General features: G+C 27.0%; 4 protein-coding genes across 4 annotated transcripts; 3 read left to right on the forward strand and 1 right to left on the reverse strand.

The window, feature by feature from the left end:
* Nucleotides 1–3,738: 3,738 nt before the first annotated feature.
* On the forward strand, nucleotides 3,739–4,962 carry OCT59_012361 (uncharacterized protein; the record flags this gene model as incomplete). The annotated part of the gene is made up of 1 exon (XM_025323992.1): nucleotides 3,739–4,962. The coding sequence occupies one exon, from the start codon at nucleotides 3,739–3,741 to the stop codon at nucleotides 4,960–4,962; it is 1,224 nt and encodes a 407-aa protein (XP_025188624.1).
* A 4,499-nt stretch (nucleotides 4,963–9,461) lies between these two features.
* Nucleotides 9,462–10,709, forward strand: OCT59_012362 (uncharacterized protein; the record flags this gene model as incomplete). Its single annotated transcript, XM_025308474.2, has 1 exon — nucleotides 9,462–10,709. The coding sequence occupies one exon, from the start codon at nucleotides 9,462–9,464 to the stop codon at nucleotides 10,707–10,709; it is 1,248 nt and encodes a 415-aa protein (XP_025188625.1).
* Nucleotides 10,710–13,876: 3,167 nt separating this feature from the next.
* OCT59_012363 (uncharacterized protein) lies at nucleotides 13,877–15,289 on the reverse strand. The gene has a single exon (XM_066134401.1). The coding sequence runs from the start codon at nucleotides 15,242–15,244 to the stop codon at nucleotides 14,156–14,158; it is 1,089 nt and encodes a 362-aa protein (XP_065989670.1). The 5' UTR covers nucleotides 15,245–15,289; the 3' UTR covers nucleotides 13,877–14,155.
* Nucleotides 15,290–16,926: 1,637 nt separating this feature from the next.
* Nucleotides 16,927–17,534, forward strand: OCT59_012364 (uncharacterized protein; the record flags this gene model as incomplete). Its single annotated transcript, XM_066134402.1, has 2 exons — nucleotides 16,927–17,377; nucleotides 17,461–17,534. 2 exons carry the CDS (start codon nucleotides 16,927–16,929, stop codon nucleotides 17,532–17,534), a joined length of 525 nt encoding a protein of 174 aa, XP_065989671.1.
* Between the last annotated feature and the right edge of the window lie 1,102 nt (nucleotides 17,535–18,636).

Raw genomic sequence — 18,636 nt, forward strand, 5'->3', positions numbered from 1 at the left:
TTAATTTTTTTTATTTTATTTTATTTTATTTTTTTTATTTTTTTATTTTTTTTTTAATTACTTATTCACTAAATAACCAACTCAAGCAACATCTTAACTTTGTTATTGGTAAAGTCTGCTAATTCTAGAGAAGGAATTAGCTATGTCTTCTTTACCATTAAATAAAAATTTGCACATTATTAATAATTTCTTCTTTCTAATAATAGGTAAATGTAGAGATATACAATCACTGACTTCAATTTTTTATTCTAAATGAGTGCAAAATGATTCAGGAGACTTTAAAGAGGTGTGTTTTTTTATTTTGCAGAGTGAGTGTTTGCTTGTGTTGGTGAACAGTGGTGGTGGGTAACTGAAAATTACCTGCTTTTTGTTTAATTTTTTTTATTTTATTTTATTTTATTTTTATTTTTGTTTTTATTTTTATTTTTTTAATTACTTATTCACTAAATAACCAACTAAAGCAACATCTTAACTTTGTTATTGGTAAAGTCTGCTAATTCTAGAGAAGGAATTAGCTATGTCTTCTTTACCATTAAATAAAAATTTGCACATTATTAATAATTTCTTCTTTCTCATAATAGGTAAATGCAGAGATTTACAATCACTGACTTCAATTTTGTATTCTATGAGTGCAAAGTGGTTCAGAAGACTTTAAAAGAGGTGTGTTTTTTTTATTTGCAGAGTGAGTGTTTGCTTGGGTTGGTGAATGGTGGTGGTGGGTAACTGAGAATTACCTGCTTTTTGTTTAATTTATTTTATTTTATTTTATTTTTTATTTTTTTTTAATTACTTATTCACTTAATAACCAACTCAAGCAATATCTTAACTTTGTTATTGGTAAAGTCTGCTAATTCTAGAGAAGGAATTAGCTATGTCTTCTTTACTATTAAATAAAAATTTACACATTATTAATAATTTCTTCTTTCTCATAATAGGTAAATTTTGTAGAGACTTACAATCACTGACTTCAATTTTGTATTCTAAATGAGTGCAAAGTGCTTCAGGAGACTTTAAAAGAGGTGTGTTTTTTTTATTTTGCAGAGTGAGTGTTTGCTTGGGTTGGTGAATGGTGATGGTGGGTAACTGAGAATTACCTGCTTTTTGTTTAATTTTTTTATTTTATTTTATTTTTTAGTATTTTTTATTTTTTATTTTTTATTTTTTAATTACTTATTCACTTAATAACCAACTCAAGCAATATCTTAACTTTGTTATTGGTTAAGTCTGCTAATTCTAGAGAAGGAATTAGCTATGTCTTCTTTACCATTAAATAAAAATTTGCACATTATTAATAATTTCTTCTTTCTCATAATAGGTATGCAGAGATTTACAATCACTGACTTCAATTTTGTATTCTAGATGAGTGCAAAGTGGTTCAGGACGGAGACTTTAAAAGAGGTGTGTTTTTTTTATTTTGCAGAGTGAGTGTTTGCTTGGGCTGGTGAACAGTGGAGAATTACCTGCTTTTTGTTTTAATTAAAAAATATATTGTTTTTATTTATGACCTAGATGGGTGACATAATCTAAAATGCAAACCAAAATGGCCTTATCTATATTAACCAGATTGGCTATTCTAAAAAATAAATTTTCACTGAAATTTTTCCTATTTTGAGCGTTTTAAACTATGGTAAAAATAACATGATTCACTTTTAAAAGAAATTGTAGGGCAATGCGCAGGAAATACAAAATAGGAAAAACAAGTTTTTTATACTACGTTAAGATGAGAGTTTAATCAATGCAAGGTGCATGAATTCGATATGAGAAAATATTTTTTGATTTTTTTAGAATATTAATTAATGTAAGAAGTTTTTTTATTAAGTTAAAGTTTTCTAAAGTAATATGATGAGAGTGAATTTTCTTATTATTTTTCTTATAAAAAAAATTTTTTCATTTTAAATCAGTTTTATTTCGATAATTTTGATAATAAAATAAAGGAGATTGCAATTTAACATGGGAAACAAACCTATTTTGGATTTTTTTTTAGAAGCATGATTTATTTATTATTTTTATTTGTTATTTGCGTAACATGCGTTAAAAAATTTTTTTATTATTTTTTTTTTATGATTTATTAAAAATATATAAAAGCCATCGATTCACAAGAGGGTGAGCATTATACTCTTAGATTTAGGATTCATTATTCATATTCTAAATCCAATAATCTAAATCTAAGAGTATACATTGCAATGTTTTGATGATCGTTTACCTGGAAGTTTATGGTCACTTTATTTTAAAAAGCATAAAAAAAAATTGCAATACAATTTTTGTACAATAGGAAAAAGTTAGATAAAATAAATTAATGATGATCATAATGATCATATGAAGTGGTCGTGTAGTGAAACATGTAAAATTAAAAGAACAATAAACAATTATTAATTTTTTAACCTTCGATATTAAGTATTTTATTATATTAATAAATATATTTTAATTATTTGAAATACTTCATATACAATATCTTCTATTATATAAGAGGGTGACATAATTTCCTGATGACCCTATAAAAAATTTTGTCCGTTATTTCTGCAAACTTCGTAAAAATGAGATTTTCACGGATCCATTAACGGAAAATGAAAATAATTCAAAAAATTCCGTGATATAAGGTTATTAATTCCGGACATATAAGTATTTTACGGAAAAAAGATGGAATATAAAAACGGATCGACTTTTTTTACAGGGGGAGGAGGAATCAAGTCTAGGATGCATTTTTAGTAATAATAAAATATAATTAGATGATGATGACAGGGTGAGGGGAGAGGTTCTAAAACTTCAACCCCTAAATGATATCGTTTCTGGCCCTCCCCTAATTTGTTTTTCTTCTACTTTAACCACAAAATTAAAAAGGTATTGAAGAAATTTAATTTTTAATTAATACTCTAAATAATATCGATAAGAAATTCGGATTATCCTAACAATTTAATATGGTACTTGCAAATCTTGCAAATAAATACCTCAGGTGGGATAGACAAAATGAATCACAATTATTACGATATTTTATAATTCATTAATAAAATTGTCTGTCATAATTCTTTTTTTAATTACTAAATAAGATCAGGTCTGATAATTAATAAATCATATATTTAACACATACCTAACTGCACTACCTAAAAAAAAATATCAAATACTCAAATTTTGTAAATTATCTACATACGGTACATAAAAATGCTCGTTATAATTAATGATATTTAGAAACGAATTACGGATGTAATTTTCAGTCAAACCTACTGTACATACTGATGTACATGCATAACAATAGATTTAGAGTATAATTTGCCCGCCCTACAAAGCAAAATATTTTAGCTAAAAAGAAATAAAAAAAGAAATAACGCAATTCTGCAGATCATTCGGGAGTTATGATGGCTAGTGATCTCATGTGAAATTTTATTTTAACAGAACATGATCTCCATCAAAATGAATCCAATTTTTAAGAATACGTAAATTTGAATGAAAATGTAATAAATATAAATAATAAGATTTATACTAGATAGAAGTTTATTGATTTTAAATATATAAAATTGGTTGAAAAAATTCTTACCTGGGGTAAAGGCGTAAAGCTCCTTATTAAACTAATATTTGGTAACATATGTCACCTAACCGAATTTGTAGTTTTTATAATAAAAAAAAATCGTACAAATCATTTACGATTTATTATTAAGAGTTATAAATAATCGTCGTAATCATTTCCCCCAATTTGAAACCTTTTCTTTTTTTTAAAAAAAAATTAAACCTTAAGAATTTTTTAAAATGGGTAAAAATATCGTCGTATTGTGTGACGGCACTTGGAATAGTAAAAATTCAAGAACTAACGTTTATGCGTTATACAGAGAATTAATACTTGGGCAACAACATGTCAGGTACATAAATGGAGTCGGAATTGGAGAATCGGCCTTGGGTTTTATAATCGATGGTGCTGTAGCTCTAAGCCTTGATACTAAAATAAAAGAGGGTTATAAATATATAGTTGAACACTATAAACCTGGTGACGATATATGGCTTTTTGGTTTTAGTCGTGGTGCCTATACTGTGAGATGTATTGCTGGAATGATAAGAAATTGTGGAATAATAAAAGTAGATCGAGATATCACATCCGAGCAAGTTGACGAACGTGTTGATCGTGCTTATCATAACTACCGTAATAGAGATAAGATTTACCACCCGGAAGGAACTGGATCTGACGAATTCAAAAAAAAATTCAGTTATCCTGACTCTGAAAAACCAGTCATTAAATTTCTTGGACTTTGGGAAACTGTTGGTGCTCATGGTTTACCTGTATATGTAGTTGGCGAAGGTTTCAAATATTTAGAATTTTACGATCAAGTCGTACCCAATATAGTTAATTTTGCGTGTCAAGCTTTGGCTATTCACGAAAGAACTTCTTTTTTTGAACCTTGTCATATATATCCAAATAGTTCCGGTACCGTAACTGTCAAAGAGACTTGGTTTCCTGGTATACATAGTGAAATATGTGGTGGAACTTATTTATCATTTGGAGGTAACGAAAGAATATCAAAAGCAACTATGCTATGGATGATAGAACATATTGTACAAATTGGAGGTTTGTTAATGCGAGATGATCTTGAGGGTTATCGTACTCGATTCTCTCCATATTACGGACCTTCTTGGAACCTTAAAAATTTAATATTCGATAATGGCAACGCTCTTATCCCAATGCTGCTTAAAGACAGGACTATTCCTTTAGAATTAGATCCTATTAGTAAAAAGTTTTTAAGAAAAGATTTACTTTATAGAGATAGTGACTGGTTACTTCTATTTGGTACTAGGACCAATCTGCATACTCATTATGGTTCGAATACGTATGAAGAGTTGCGTAAAATTATGGAAACGAAGAGAATCATGCTATATAACAATATAATATACGACAAGGTTGCAAACGAAAAGAGCGAAAATATATTTGAGTGGCTCGTTTATAATATAACATCACTTAGGATTATGAGTTATTTTTATTAGTTTAGTAATTATAGAAAAAAATAATTTAGAATTAAAGCTTGGAACCGGTTAATGTTAACCAGTAAAGACATCTATTAACCGGTTAATTTATTCGGTAAAAATACAGACGAGATTATGGTCATTTACAAGTATAATATTATAGTATTATGGTAAAATTGTTAACAAAAAAAGGCTATTTATATAATTTATGTTTTACACTTTAAATGTTAAAAAATATATATTAACTAAAAACTGGTGCTTGATTCTTGCTGGAATTAAAGATTTAAAATTTGCGTAATGTATTTAACTCCGGTCAAATTTTAATGCCGGCCAGAATTAAGTTTTAACCGCCCGGACAAGATTTTTGAACATTCCAAGCTTTATATAGAATTTATTTTATTTATTTATTTATTTTTTTTGAAATAAATTTCTTATTTTACTTACAGTATATGATATGTTTGACTATAAAATTTAACGTGCAGTTTAAGATAACTAGCCCTTATTATTTATGGTACAGTGATTTATACTCTAGTCATTTTACACTATTTCGTTCGTTATTATGGTTAAAATACAGTTATTCATATTACAAAATATATAAATCTTTGTGTACCAAATCGTTTTTCCTGATGGTTCATGTTTTGTTTTAAACTCTTGAAATGAAGTCAACAATGTAATTTCTCTTTGGTGTATCTTAATGTTGCAGGTAACAGATCTTCGTGCTTTGGTTAAAAAAGTGGCGTTTCCGGATAAGTTATTAATTTTCGATAGGATGTTAGAAGGGAAAGTCAGGTACTATATTTTGTGTATTGATATATTTGAGTATTCAAAAGGAAGTTGATCTTAGTTGTACGTAAGTCGTTGATAGAAGGAAAAAGCTATTGCGAATCACATTATGGAACATATTTCTAATTTTCTCGTGAAATTAACAAAGCATGATCAAGTTATGTTCAAGAATTTGATCGAGAAACGTACACTAAAATTTTGACATTATTATTAAATCTTTATTTTATTTATGTCTTTTTTATTAGGGAAATAGTAAATTTAAACTGAATGATTAATTTCGATTGGAACTATTTTAACGGTTAAAAATAACGGTCAATATATATTAGAGACTTTAATATTTTAGTGTTTACTATATGTTCACATACTGTACGTCACGAAATTGCGTGTTTAACTGTTAACACTGCGTTCGCTTTGCGTGTGAATATTACGAAAAAATTTGGGAAACGTTATGCCATTTTGAAAAAACAATAATAAACATGAATTTAGCAACACTTAACAACACTTACTAATATAGATGATGTGGCGTCAATGCCGTTTTGCGTCAGCTGACAGCTGACGTTACATCAGATGACGGCTGGCCTAGTAATGCTGGCCTGGCCAACCCAGGCATTATAATATTGGGCAATATTGGGCTAATTATGTAGGCCGACGTTATCTGAACAATATAGATATAGGAAAAAGTTAATTTCCTTAAATAGTTATAAGGCCACACAAATCAATTTTTCGATTCACGTAACATTGAAATTTAAAATCGACCCGGGACTCGGGTTTATTGTTTATTAGTAGAAAAAGTTTATATATAAAATTGTGACATTTGATTGGTTGACTTTTAAAAGGGAGGAATTTATTTTCGCTCTAGAAGTTCTCAGCCGCGTGATAAACTTACCCGCCAATAAAATTACGTCCTGATCACGTGATAATTTTTTTAATATATAAACTTTTTTTTATTGAAATTTGCCGGCCGGGTGAAGTGAACCGAAAATTCGAATTTGTGTGGCCTAATATATAATATAGTACAACCATACACCTGAATATACACATTTGTAAAAAAAAATTAACGACTTTTTTATAGCGACCCTAATAAGCGTTTTTCTAAATATGGTCGCACGTGTTAATTTTTTAGCTTCAGTTCTTTTACAACTTTGATACCATGAAAAAAAAAAATTTATAAACGGAAGAATTATAAATTGTTACCATAAATTATTTTCGTAGTAATATATTCACTTGACTTTTTATGAACAATAAAATAATATATTTAATTTATTATTATTATTATTATTTTAATATTACAGCGTATATGAATTGATTCTTTACTTTCTCCAATAACGCTCAATTGAGAAAATTAAATTAAAATGAAACATCTTATAAACAACTATTAAATAAAAATTAGAGTAATTCAAAAACGGGATATTCAATAAATTGGATCCCGATCTAAACTTTAAAATTCTGCAGAGTGCAGATCATTCGAGAATCGGGAGTTACCAAAAATTGGCATGTGAAGCTTTTTATTGTTAAACGGAACTGAACATGATCTCCGTGATTGTTTATCCAATCATATAAACAGTTGATGTAGTTACTGTTTTGGCTGAAACATGTTTTTAAGAATAGAAAATTTGATATAAATCATTACTATTGTTATAAATATGGAATAATTGTGTAAATAATAAGATTTATACTAGTTAAAAGTTTAGGTTACGCGAACCAAAAAATCCAAGTTTGTCAAACCATATCATATATATTGTAATACTTTATCAATTGGAATGCGTTACAATATGTATTACAATCATTTAATGAAACACAGTGTTTTCTAATTCCATTCATTTCTTGTTTTTAAAAATCCATGTGATCAGTATTCATCTATGAAAGCTTTTATGATTATTAATAAATTTATTCAAAGTCGATTTTCCTTTTTAATTGCTGTCTCAACTGTGCCTATTAAATCCTGATTTAACAGGATTTGTAATGTACGACGAAATATAACTGAATTTTTTTTTTGAATGACAAGCCTTAAAAGCTTTTGAAAGTATTTCTTTACAATTACAATACACAAGATGTCTTCTGCGTGAGCTTTTGAAAGTACTTCTTTACAATTACAATACACAATATGTCTTCTGCGTATTATGAAAAGCTTTTGAAAGTATTTCTTTACAACAATTACAATACATAATATGTCTACTACGTAAATATTTTTTATTATGTTTCGAGAATTTTATTATTTTATTACCAAAATAGCGAAATGAGGCTTATGATAATCACTTTACAGAATACACAGAATTTGGTTTGTTTATGTCGTACTAATGCTCACGATTCTCCTAAAACGTATTTTATTATATTTATAAGTAAATTACATTAATAAAATTCCTGACTGTACCAAATCGATACAGTTTCTACCCTGTTATTTTTGCTTTTATGTCAAAAAATCATTCAAAATACATATTTGTACTTCTTCGTGTGAAAAAAAGGGGAACAATTAAAAAAGAAGGAAATTTAAAATAATTAAAAAGAATTTTTCAGTAATATTTGTGCGGTATTTTGGAAAGTTATATAGTACGATTGAGAATTTATGTATAGTATGGTTAAAATGATCTACGTATGTATGATTTTTATGATTTTAAAGTAGTATGTACGATTCACGTTTATACATACATACTTAGATTACTATATATAAAAAAAATCTTTTATTATTATACTGAAATTTAAACCTGATTCTGATATTCAATTGGAACAGTGGCATAATGAACTTTTTGTACATGTATGTGCCTTTCTTGAAAATATTGCAATTGAGTCTTCTTCTTCATTGCTTATATCAGTATCTTTATTACTTTCAATAGTATTACTATCACTTTCAACTTGATATTCCTTTAAGAAATGCAAAAGAAAATTAATTTATTAAAAAACTTAGCCTTACATATTTTACTTATAGGATCTTACTCAATATAATCAATATCAAGTTCTTTGATATCTGAAGGTCTACTTTCTCACTCATTTTTATTTATTTTGGATAAAAATATTTTTTCGCCAATAGAGAAAAAATTTTTTTCGTTAATTATAAGCCACAATCATAGAGACGTCGTGCTATATCTGATATTATTGTTTATTGCACGTGTTTCATTGTATCATATCACAAAATATTTTAGTATGATATTTATAATTTATTGTATCACATAGTATAATATTCATGTTAGTATGGTAATTTGTCTTATCATACATACTAAATTTATAAATCATACTATGATACTGATTTACTATATACCCATATTTGTGAAATAAGAACAATAAAAAAAAAACCATATTAGAAGAGGGAATTTTTTTTTAAAGCATTTTTAAACAAATAAAATAAAATATATTATATTAATTGATTTTAAATGGAAATTTTGTTAGATTATTCCGATGATTGCAACAATTATTAGCACTATTTTTAAATTTATTATTATGGAAATGGAACTCCTAAACTTAATTTCACCAAAAATGGAATATTATAACCTTTCAAACAATAAACAAAAATAGAAATTCAAGTATTTCTTTGTGGATTTTTACGCCACAGCACGAAACTGATTTTTATCAATGGCCGAATTGGTAGCTTTTATTTCTCAAAATAAATATACAATTCATTTACGATTTATTATTATGCAAAAGAGTTATAAATAATCGTAATAATTTCTTTCCTCAAATTTACAAAACATTGAAATCTTATTCTTTTTTTTAAAAAAAAATTAAACCTCAAGAATTTTGCAAAAATGGGTAAAAATATCGTCGTATTGTGTGACGGCACTTGGAATGGTGCAAACTCCGGAACTAACATTTATAAGTTATATAAAGAATTAATACTTGAGCAACAACATGTCAAGTACATAAACGGTGTTGGAATTGGAAAATCGGCCTTGGGTTTTATAATCGATGGTGCTGTAGCTCTAAGCCTTGATACTAAAATAAAAGAGGGTTATAAATATATAGTTGAACACTATAATCCTGGTGACGATATATGGCTTTTCGGCTTTAGCCGTGGTGCTTATACCGTGAGATGTATTGTTGGAATGATAAGAAATTGTGGGATACTAAAAGTGGATCAAAACAACACATCTGAGCAAGTTGACGAACGTGTTGATCATGCTTATCTTATCTATCGTAATAGAGACAGGAATTACCACCCGGAAGGAACTGGATCTGACGAATTCAAAAAAAAATTAAGTCATCCTGACTCTAAAAAGCCAGTTATTAAGTTTCTTGGACTTTGGGACACTGTTGGTGCTCTTGGCCTACCCATATATGATATTGACGAAGGTTTCAAATATTTAGAATTTTACGATCAAGTCGTGCCCAATGTAGTTAATTGTGCGTGTCAAGCTTTGGCTATTCACGAAAGAAATGCTTTTTTCGAGCCTTGCCATATATATCCAAATAGTTCCCGTACCGTAACTGTCAAAGAGACTTGGTTTCCTGGTATACATAATGAAATAGGCGGTGGAACTTTTTTATCATTTGGAGGAAATGAAAGAATATCAAAAGCAACTATGCTTTGGATGATAGAACATGTTGTACAAATTGGAGGTTTGTTAATGCGAGATGATCTTGAGGGTTATCGTACTCGATTAGATTACGGACCTTCTTGGAACCTCATAAATTTAATATTTGACAATTATAATGCTCTATTCCCAACGCCCATGCTTAAAGACAGAGTTATTCGTCTAAAATTAGATCCTAGTGAAAAATTTTTAAGAAAAGATCTACTTTATAGAGATGGTGACTGGTTACTTCCATTTGGTACCAGGTCCCATCTGCGTACTCATTATGGTTCGAAAACGTACGAAGTGTTGCGTAATTCTATGGAAATAAAGGAAATCATGCTATACAACAATATAATATACGACAAGGACGTAAATGAAAAGAGCAAAAATATATTTGAATGGCTCATTTATAATATTTTACTTAGGATTATGACTTATTTCATTTGTTTAGTACTTATTATGAAAAAAAATAATTTGTAAAATATAGAATTAGATTAAGACATCTATTAACCGGTTAATTTATTCGGTAAAAGCGCAGATCACTGGTTTATATTAACATTATGAAAAATTGTTAGCAAAATACTTCAAGTATTAATAACTATAAACTGGTACTTAATTCTTGCTGGAATTAAGATTTAAATTTTGCAACTCCGGCGGTCAAATGTTAATGCCGGCGGCCGGCCAGAATTAAGTTTTAACTGATTAATTAACCGGTCGAGGTTTTTGAACTTTTATTTTTATTTTTTTTTTGAAATAAATTTCTTTTTTACCTACAATAAATGATATGTTTTTATTATAAAAATTTAACGTGCAGTTTAAGATAACTAATAACGAACGAAATATTCGAGATATTAGTGTAACAATGACTAAAGAATAAATAGAGCTAACCCACTCACCCACTGTTGCTAGACCATAAATAATAGTTATGTTAGGGCTAAACTAATTTTGACAGGAATTAATATTTCGCACTTCTTGATGAAATTACTTTGATATTGATTAAAATACGGATTATTATTACCTAGTTAGTTATTCATAATAATAAATAGGTTTTTAAAATATATTACATCATTCTAACCCATAAATTTCGGGTAAGCGACGCGCTTTTTCAATCATTAGAAAAAGAAAGAACAGCACGAATTTATAGAATATAAATATAAATTCATTAGTGTACTCTTCGCTTAAATTTAAATGACATTTGTGTAATGAATTCACTTTAGGTACAAATACAACTTGTTTATCCTGTTTATGAATTGTTGTCAAATGAAGGTCTCGTTTCTATAATAACTAATTGAATGAATTTCTTTCTGAAGATTCACAATACTAAATTAAAAAAAAAATGTTAGTAATGGAACTTGTAAATTAGGTCGATATATTTCATTTTGCAATTTAGCTTTAGCAGCAAATTCTCGAATAGCTGAAATTGGCACGATATAATAAAAGTCTAAATGATTTTACTGGTTGAACGATAAAATAAAATACTAAATGATTTAATGTTTTATATATTTTTTGAATTAGAGATATATTTTTTTTTTTAAACAAAAAAGCACTCGTCTACTTTCATAGTCCCAAATACTGTGGGAAGGAATTAATCAAAGAAAATTGTATCCCGCACGATTATTCTGATGTAGGTTACTTGATTTTTATAATCATCCCTATTATGAACAATATAATAATGTAATTAGAATTTGAATATTATTGATTAAATAATTCATTATTCTGGTAATTAAATAATTCATTATTTATTGAATAATTATTAAAAAGCTAACAATTCCATTTGATAGAATCATTACAAAATTGATACTTTTAGTGAAATTTAATGGGAGACAAAATCAAATATAATTTTCAAGCAGGCACAAAAAATAGTTGATAGTGATAACAAATAAGAAGCGTCAATTAATATACAAAAGATTTAATGAGCATTGTAAATAATACTTTTGAGGCATGCGAAACTTGTTATATGGTTGTACATATCTGGATCCAGAGAAGTGCAAGGACATAAACTCTAATCTAGTAAAGTGAGTGATTTGACTGGCACTTTCTACTCATAATTTACTGTCGTCACCCTTTATACAGAGCATGAAAAATTCGCGGAAGAAAGTGGAAACCTTTGCTGCGGGTAATAAATTGTCAACTGCTATAACAAAATGACACATTTACAAAATGAAAATTTCGTCGACTCGCATGAATCTGATGCCACTTTGTTTATAGACCGAAGTATAAAAATCCAGATCGTGCTCTTTCAAAATACGTGCCTATACTATGAAGCAAATATTTATTCAAGATTATATACTATTTATTCGGAATATTAAAAATATTTGTATGATACATAATTTAAAGTAAACTATTCTTTAATTTAATCTTATTGATCGTAAAGTTAAACTTTACGATAACGAAATTGAGGTTATTGTTGCCAAAATTACTAAATATGGTATTTTTTAAATATATACAGAAGAAAAAATGGAGAAATAAATGCTTCATTTGTAATGATAACATAGTTCCTTGTGAATATTTTTATTTTAACTTCGTCGTATCACGTAATAGTTACGTCTACTTACTATCAGATAATTATTAATAGCCATAAATTTAATATTGGATAATGATCGGGATAATGAATTTCGGAAATATTAAAATTTTGGAAGCTGAATTTTCGAGAAGCCCTTAAGAACTTGATTTTTCCAGTTGAGATTTTCCAGGGTGACTAACCATAGGTGTTATTTCACGATTATTTCCCAGTTGAGTTCCAACCATTTCAGATAAAGATTATGTCTTTCTCTTTCTTCAGTTATATTTTTAAAAGCTATCTATTAACTGTCAAAATTCGAATAATTTTTTGTAATTATAATATTATAAAAGAGATATATTTTTAAAATTATTTATCGATTTGCAAGAATTCTATTTAATAAAATTTTTAAAATTTTTGGTCCGGGAAAGATCTGCTTTAATTTGTTATGTTATGATAATTCTGTTTGATCCTTAAACACAATCTACTATTGTTGTAATTTTTTCTCACCTGCTGATCGATTCGCGTCTAAACATTTTTTATTCAAATCCACAGGCCTTGGTCTAAAAATATTTATTTTTTAAACTATCATCATGGCTCACATCATGATATGGAGGTAATAGATGTCAGCGTCTTTAGTATAATTTGTCCTCTTAAATTCTCAGGAGCAATATGTGGTAAAACACTGTATGTACCATTTTCCGTATTTCCCGTTACATTGTAATCTGCAGGTTTATATCGGAACTTTTGTGTTTGAGAATACGATTGTAATTTATTATCATATGGAGGAATTTTGAAATTAACTTTCCAATAATTATTAAATTCAATACAGTTGGAAATTTTTCTACCGTTTCATTCGTTAAATATCATATTTTACCAAAATCGAGTGTAAATTAGCATCCATTAATAATTACTTTCCCTTAAAATACAGTATGAGAAAAGAACAACATTATTTTCTACGAATAATCCATCTTTAATTGCTAAAAGAGATATAATTTCAACTAGTTCATTATTTGTTCGGCTTTTTATGAATTTTATTTAAAACTATTATTTCTTTATAGTCGAAAGCAAAAGTAAAAATAATTTAGTTAAAAATCAGTGTTTTTTTTTGACATAATAATTAATGATTTAACGATTTACGATAATCTTCTAATCTCACTAGCGGATAACCATTAAAATTTATTGTTTAAAAAAAAAGTTACATACTGTACAGTACATACATAAAAAAATAAAATAAAAAAAACAAAAAATATTACATTTGTACATTTTTGTAAAAATTTAGAGAGGTCCGTCCTCCACTTTTATAATTTTCACTTATTCATTCTTCACGCCCATTTCGTAAAAGTCCTTATCTGATCGTTATCATAATTAAATAAAAATTAATTAGTTTAATTATTTGATGGTAATAAGAAAATGAATATTTACCTTAATTTTCAATTAATCTATCTCTATTCAATACATCTTTCATTAATCTAGAATAATTTTTGCAATCTTCTTCTACATCTTTCCATCTTCTTTCAATTTGATTAGCAATTTGATATCTTTTAACACGCGCATTTTCATTATTAAATCTTGCAAGATTATTAATAAGATATTTAATTCTTTCAGTTTGTTCAGACCAAAAAACTTCTACTTTACCAATTTCTACAACAATAGAATTTAAACCATCACAAACTTGATTTATTTTCTCAACCAAATTATCTCGTTCACGTTTCATGGTCACATCATTACAAAGAATACCAGCAGATCCAGTTGCATAAACTGATGCAGCAAGTAATAAACAATCAGCGAATACAGAACCCCCGAGAAAAGCTAATGTTCCAAGTGTTCCATAAATAGGGTGATCCTTAAAAATTTGTAATATATTACTCAAATTTGCTCTAACTGAGGACTTTTGTACAGAATCAATTTTATGAGGAGATCTATTAATATCATCAATATATTCTTTTAAAAAGTTATGAATTTTTGTTAATTTCTCTTTCATTCCAATAGTTCCATCATCAAGAATTATATTTAATTTTTCTTTAAACTCAGTTTCATTAATTTCTTCTTTACCAGTTCCTTTAGATATTATATTTTTTAATTCTTTAGTTGTTTTATAATTTCTTTCTGATTTTTCTAAAAGGTCTCTTAATAAATCTAAATTTTCTTCATTAGAAAATTGATCAGTATTTTTAAAACATTCAACGAAAAATAAAATATCAATTGAAAATGCTGATAAATTATTGCTAGATTTTATTGAAGCTTCAATAAATTCACGAAAAACTTCACGTTGTTCTCCTATTGCTTGATTAATAACAGTCATTATTTCACTATTATCAATTATAATATCTTCTGAACATTTTTTAAAATTTGTGACGATAGTTTGACCAAGATTATTAATAAAATTTGGTGCTACATCATTTTCGAATAAATTAATGTTAATAGATTCAGAAGATTCAGATAATAATGAAGTTGATGAAGTTCTACGATTATTTATAGTAGATTCAGACATATTTCCGTCAATATTTGTCATATAAGTTTTTTTTTTTAAGAGAGAAAGTTTTGAAAAAAAGAAAAAATGTTTACAAAATGAAATTATATTCGGTTATTAAAAATAAGGACGATCGCTAAATAATTGGTTAGATCATAACTATTCATGTAGTACGTACATACAACCTTAATAAAAAACTTGATAGTAAGGCGCAATCACCTAATGCGCCAAATGATTTCTAAAAATATGCAACGATACAAAAGTAGACAAGATCATGGAAAGAAAATCTATAAACATTTCTAAATTGTTCATTTTAACAACGTAATTTTGGTCGATATGAAAAACAAAAATTATTTAAAAAGTATAAATTAAAAAATGGATATTTTTTATATTAAAATTCTAAACATAATCAAGTTTGTATAGAATTTATATATTAATTTTAGTAATATTCCTAACTAAAAGCACATTTCAAAGAAAAAAAAAAAGGTAAAGAAAATTGTAACTATAATATTATTATTATTAACCATAAATTGTATAGTATGAAACAAAAGTTTAATGGCTTTTAATTTTAGTGAATCCAATGATTACTTAGATTTGCGTAATAATATTTTATTTTATATCGTGAAACTTAAAATATTAATAGTTAAATTTGATTTATTTAGGTAACAAGTCAATATACTATTAATAAAAAATTGCTATTATTATTTTGAACGATCAACACGCACTGCCTCAATGTGCTGCGTTACACGCAGATCGTATAGTATAAAAAAAGTAACCAGAAGTTTTTTCTTTCCTAAAAAACTTACATCACATCTTTTGACAATGAATAAATCAAAATTTAATAAAGTGTGGATATGTCGAAAATGTAAACAAATAAATACTGGAATTAAATGGTGTCATACATGTAATTCAAATCATTTTAAAAACAATTTCAAAAATTGGACAAGCGGTAATGATGATATTGATAAATTTTTACAAAATATTCAATTATCAGCGGACAATAATTTTAAGGTATTAGAGTGGATACCTTATGAGAGATTTTATAATATTGAATATATTGCAAGAGGAGGTTTTGGAACAGTGTATAAAGCAATTTGGATTGATGGATATATACGTGAACGGGATAATAAAAATCAAAATTGGAAAAGATCTGGTCAATATACGTTTGTAGCTCTGAAAAGTTTAAATTATTCAGAAAGTGTTATACCAAAAATTTTAAATGAGGTAAGATATAGTCATACATTTACGATAATCATTTAAGTAATATTTTTATTTAACCATTTTTTTTTTTAGATTATATTACATTATAAAACGAACGAATGTGGATCAAATATTGTTCAATTTTTTGGGATAACTCAAGAACCAAGAACGAAAAATTATATGATGGTTTTAGAATATGCGATTAATGGGAATTTACGAAATTATTTAGATAAGAATTATAATAATTTACGTTGGAAGAATAAGATTTTTGATTTATGTAATATCGTAGTTGGTCTTAGTCAAATTCATGATCAGGATTTAATTCATCGAGATTTACATATTGGAAATATATTAAAATTATCATTAAAAACTTCAATATGTGATATGGGATTATGTTCACCTGAATCTAAAGAGTTAGAAAGTACAAAAAATGGTTATATGGCGTTTTACCTTATATTGCTCCCGAAATTTTAAGAAGACAAAATTATTCTAAAGCTTCTGATATTTATAGTTTTGGTATAATTATGTATGAAATCATTTCAGGGTTACCTCCATATCATAATGTAGCTCACAATGAACTTTTAGCAATAAAAATTTGTCATGGACTTAGACCAAGATTTAATACTAAAGTACCTCAATCAATTGTTCACTTAATTAAGAGATGCTTAGATGCGAATCCATCAAATCGACCAACAGCGAATGAGATTAGAAAAATATTAAATCAATTAATTAATAACATTAGACATCAAGATGATCCAGATTTCAATTTATATATTAAAGAAGAAGAACAAGAAATTGAAAATAATTTTTTTCCTAATATAATATCTTCAAATACCGGTTCAATATTATCATATAAAACACATTCCGAAGCTATTTATACAAGTAGATTACTTGATTTTAATAATCTTCCTGAACCAAAAAATTCTGATGACTATTACGAACGATATGATGATATAATTAGCACTGAATATTCTGGTAATTAAATATTTTTTATCATTTTAAGTAAATATATTGAAAATTTTATGGATAACAAAAATTTGATTTATTCCATTTGATAGAATCATTACAAATTGATGTTTTTAGTGAAAATGAATGGGAGACATTCATCACATCAAAATTCAATCTTATATAGTAATTTTCAAGCATGTCAAAGAGAAAGTAAAACAACATGGACAATATCACGTAAAACTTCTCTTCATTTTATATTCTGAACGATCAATAGTAAATTCAAAATGATCGAAAAAGCGTTAGGTGATGAGAAATGGGAATATTTTATTTTAATTTCATTTGATTTACAAGATTAGTCTTGATTAATATTTCAGATATATTTATTTTATTTTATTTATTTTTTTTTTTCAATTATTATATCCACTTACAATAATTTAGAAATAGCAATAATTTCATCTATCATACAATTTCGTTCTTTTTTATGATTTTACAATTTTTTTTACATCTTCAATAATAATTCTTGGTGCAAAACGAGTGATACTTTTTGCTAACGCTTTTAATTATTATTTATTTCACGTGTAATGAAAGTCGTGCCTGAGAATAAATTAGTATATTTTTTATCAAGAATATTTTACTAAAGCGGTAGCATAGATGTCGCATGATGTTATTCATTATGTGATGATTTTGATTTAGCGTTCCCTTTACTTTATTGAATTACAAATTCAGCTTGTTGTACCTTAATTATACAGCATCACGTAATATATTTACGTAGATTTTCAAAAAAAAAAAATAATAAGTTTACATTTTACATGATTTACCGTCCCACAACATCTCTCAATTTAATAAAAATTCGCTAACCCTTACATTGATATGTATTGCATGGGTTGCACAATATTTTACTATACGAAAATTTCAATGAACGCCACAGATATTTTTAAGGCATGCAAACAAATTATGCTTGTTTGCCTGTTTGATGTAAATCATACATATCTGGATCCAGAAAAGTGCAAGGTTATAAACTTTGATTGACAAGTTATATCATAGCTCGAATTTACTTCACAAAATCGCAGAAGAAAGGAAACCTTGCTACAGATAATGAACTGTTAACTGTTATAACACAATGACACGAAAAAGGGACTAATTGCTATGCATGAAAAATTTTTTTTGGCGAGCTTGCTCCTCATTTACAAAATGAAATTAACAACCCACGGGAATACTGATGCCACCTTGTTTTATAGACTGAAGTATGAAGACCCAATATATCGTATACTTCTTCAAAACACGTT

Source organism: Rhizophagus irregularis, chromosome 2 (assembly GCF_026210795.1).
Source record: "Rhizophagus irregularis chromosome 2, complete sequence".
In the NCBI taxonomy this organism is placed as follows: Eukaryota; Fungi; Glomeromycota; class Glomeromycetes; order Glomerales; family Glomeraceae; genus Rhizophagus; species Rhizophagus irregularis.

Excerpts from the sequence above, each read along its gene's own strand:
- OCT59_012363 (XM_066134401.1), bottom strand. The coding sequence starts at position 15,244 with ATGACAAATATTGACGGAAATATGTCTGAATCTACTATAAATAATCGT.